Here is a 3,156-nt window from a genome sequence, read left to right as displayed (position 1 = left end):
ATATGAAAATAAGCAACGACAACAAAAAGATGATTGAGTTGATGAGGTATCCTTCGAGGCATCCTTCAAGGTAGCCTTTAAGGTGTCCTTCATCCTTTGAAATGTCCTTCGAGGTATCTTCAAGGCTCATTTCAAGGTGTCATTCAAGGTATCCTTCGAAGTATCCTTCGAGGCATCCTTCAATGCATTCTTCAAGGTATCCTTTGAGGCATCCTGCGAGGTATCCTTCAAGGCATCCTTAATCCTTGGAAGTATCCTTCGAGGTATCCTTCATGGTATTCTTCTACCTTTGAAATATCCTTCGAGGCATCTTCAAGGTACATTTCAAGGTATCCTTCAAGACACCCTTCAAAGGTATCCTTCGAGGCATCCTTCAAGGTATCCTTTGAAGTATCCTTCAAGGCATCCTCCAAGGCATGCATTGAAGCACGCTTCAAGGCATCCTTCGAGACATCCGAATCATCCTTCCGGGGATCCTTCAAGGTATCCACCGAGGCATACTTCAAGGTATACTTTGAAGTATCCTTCAAGGCATCTTTTGAAGCATCCTTCAAGGCATCCTTTGAAGTATCATTAAGGCATCCTTCAATGTATCCTCCGAGGCATCCTTCAAGACATGCTTTGAAGTATGCTTCAAGGCATCCTTTGATGCATCCGAATTATCCTTCCAGGCATCCTTCAAGGTGTCCTCTGAGGCACCCTTCAAGGCATCCTTCGAGGCATCCTTTGAAGTATCCTTCAAGGCATCTTTTGAAGCATCCTTCAAGGCATCCTTCGAGGCATCCTTTGAAGTATCCTTCAAGGCATCTTTTGAAGCATCCTTCAAGGCATCCTTTGAAGTATCCTTCAAGGCATACTTTGAAGTATCATTCAAGGCATCCTTCAATGTATCCTCTGAGGCATCCTTCAAGGTATCCTTTCAAGTATCCTTCGAGGCATCCTTCAAGACATGCTTTGAAGTATGCTTCAAGGCATCCTTTGATGCATCCGAATTATCCTTCCAGGCATCCTTCAAGGTATCCTCTGAGGCATCCTTCAAGGTATCCTCTGAGGCATCCTTCGAGGCATCCTTCAAGTCATCCTTTGAAGTATCCTTCAAGGCATCCTTCGAGGCATCCTTTAAAGCATCCTTTGAGGCATCCTTCAAGGCAACCTTTGAAGTATCCTTCAAGGCTTCTTTCGAGGCATCCTTTGAAGTATCCTTCAAGGCATCCTTTGAAGCATCCTTCGAGGCATCCTTTAAAGCATCCTTCAAGGCATCCTTTGAAGTATCCTTGAAGACTTCTTTCGAGGCATCCTTCAAGGGATCCTTTGAAGTATCCTCCGAGGCATCCTTCAGGGCATCCTATAAAGTATCCTTCAAAGCATCCTTTGATGTATCCTTCAAGGCATCATTTGAGGTATTCGAAGCATCCTTTGAGGCATCCTTCAATGTATGTTTCGAGGCATCCTTCAAGACATCCTTCCGAGTATCCTTCAGGCATTATCTCCTGGGAAAGGTAATATCGGTTTTCCTGTCTTATCTCCCAGGATGAAATATCGCCCTCTTCTCTTCCTCCTCTTCTTCTTGTCTTGAAGGGAAGGCGAACTCATCAGGCCTGGTATTCACACTCAGGTTTACCTGTCACTCACTGTCAGTCCAATCACGACCGTTCGACGGAGGAGCGTCCGTCCACACGTAGTCAACCCGAGGTCCTCATCGCCCTCTGGCCGCTAAGCCTCCATTGTGTCAACACTACTTACATGGCAACGCACAGTGGGCCATAACAGTAATTTTTTGGACAAAATTATTTTTTGCTTTCACATCCAAGTATTATTTACGATTTTCTTTTATAAAAGTTTAGAGTATTGTATTTATAAGCATATGTAATAATATGAGTGATACATTTACCCATTTTTTTGTGTATATGGTAAAATGTAGTTAGAACTATATAACCTTTATATTTGATACCTTTATTCAATGCAGGAAAGATAAGAATAAAATTATAAAAAAATTAGATTATTTCTATCAAATGCTGTCCTTAAAGATTTTACAATACAATATATTTTAATGAACGTAAAGAATAACATTTGGTTATACTATTATCCTATAGTAATATGAATATAGAATTAAAAGCATTTAACCCATTAAAAATCAAAAATAACAAGGAACTTTAACTCGTATTTAGGGTATTTTGGACAATTAAATTTTTGCTTTCTTCAGGTAGTTCAGTTTTTACAGGTCTGTCTACTTTTCTTACAGAACTTACCAAGAGATCAGATGGACAAAGTAATCTCCTCATTAAATCTTCATTTGTCTTTATTCGTGATGTTTTTATTGTGAAAGATTCCCTAAACTTATTGAATTCTTTATCCTTTGCTTCTTGTGTCTCCTCAGATAATATGCCAATTGGTAGATTGAAGTTGCATATCACTGAAGCACCATGAATTAACCACCGATGCAAGCTTTGGAGCATGTAGTACAAGTTGTATTTTTGTACATAACATTTGGCAGTGTCAACTAGAAAGTAATAGACTATAGGAAACTTAACGTTATAAGACGATACTTTTGTATTTGTTCATAAACTTCTGAATATTAGTTCCTCCCTCTTATTGAGAAAAATAACGATTGTAATTAGAACAAAAAAAAATTCCCCTAGGACTCATGCTCCCGGTTGAGAACCACATATTTAGATTCTGTGGAAGATAAGTAAGTGCAAAATGCTGTTCAAACACTCAACGAGCAAAATCAAGAGTGGGAGGAACATATTCAACAGTGAGGGTATTTAGTTCAGGTGATACAAATATGGAAGAGAGTGCTTTCTAGAGTCTCAGTCTCAGTCTCAATGCTTACAAAATCAATAAGCTAATATCCACATATTCCATGAAATAGCACATACTTACTTGAAGGGATTAACGAATGAATGTGCAGGGAAAGATAATTGTTCCAGATTTCTCGCTGACACCCAACAAATGTTGATCCTGGGGAAGGGATCGTAGAATGTGTTCTCCTGATTCACTAATAATCTTCCACTTGTTTGTTGTCATGTCATTTTATTTGACATTAAGAAAGACCCTCATTGACAGAATCAGTAGTAGTTAGCCTCTTCTCTAAAATTCGGTCACGGAGGTAAAAATGAGTGCAAACATAAGCTTTATTTGCTGAAAAGGTCAACA

General features: G+C 39.3%; 1 protein-coding gene across 1 annotated transcript; it reads right to left on the bottom strand.

Moving 5' to 3' along the window:
- Positions 1-227: 227 nt before the first annotated feature.
- On the bottom strand, positions 228-2,456 carry LOC135200712 (cylicin-1-like). Its single transcript, XM_064229320.1, has 4 exons — positions 2,250-2,456; positions 950-1,345; positions 700-844; positions 228-607 (listed from the first exon to the last, which is right to left on the bottom strand). Exons 1-4 carry the CDS (start codon positions 2,454-2,456, stop codon positions 228-230), a joined length of 1,128 nt encoding a protein of 375 aa, XP_064085390.1.
- Positions 2,457-3,156: the final 700 nt, after the last annotated feature.

The sequence above is a fragment of the Macrobrachium nipponense genome, chromosome 27 (assembly GCF_015104395.2).
Source record: "Macrobrachium nipponense isolate FS-2020 chromosome 27, ASM1510439v2, whole genome shotgun sequence".
Classification (NCBI taxonomy): domain Eukaryota; kingdom Metazoa; phylum Arthropoda; class Malacostraca; order Decapoda; family Palaemonidae; genus Macrobrachium; species Macrobrachium nipponense.
Note: the sequence above shows the minus strand (reverse complement) of the source record. Positions and strands in the feature narration are given on the sequence as shown.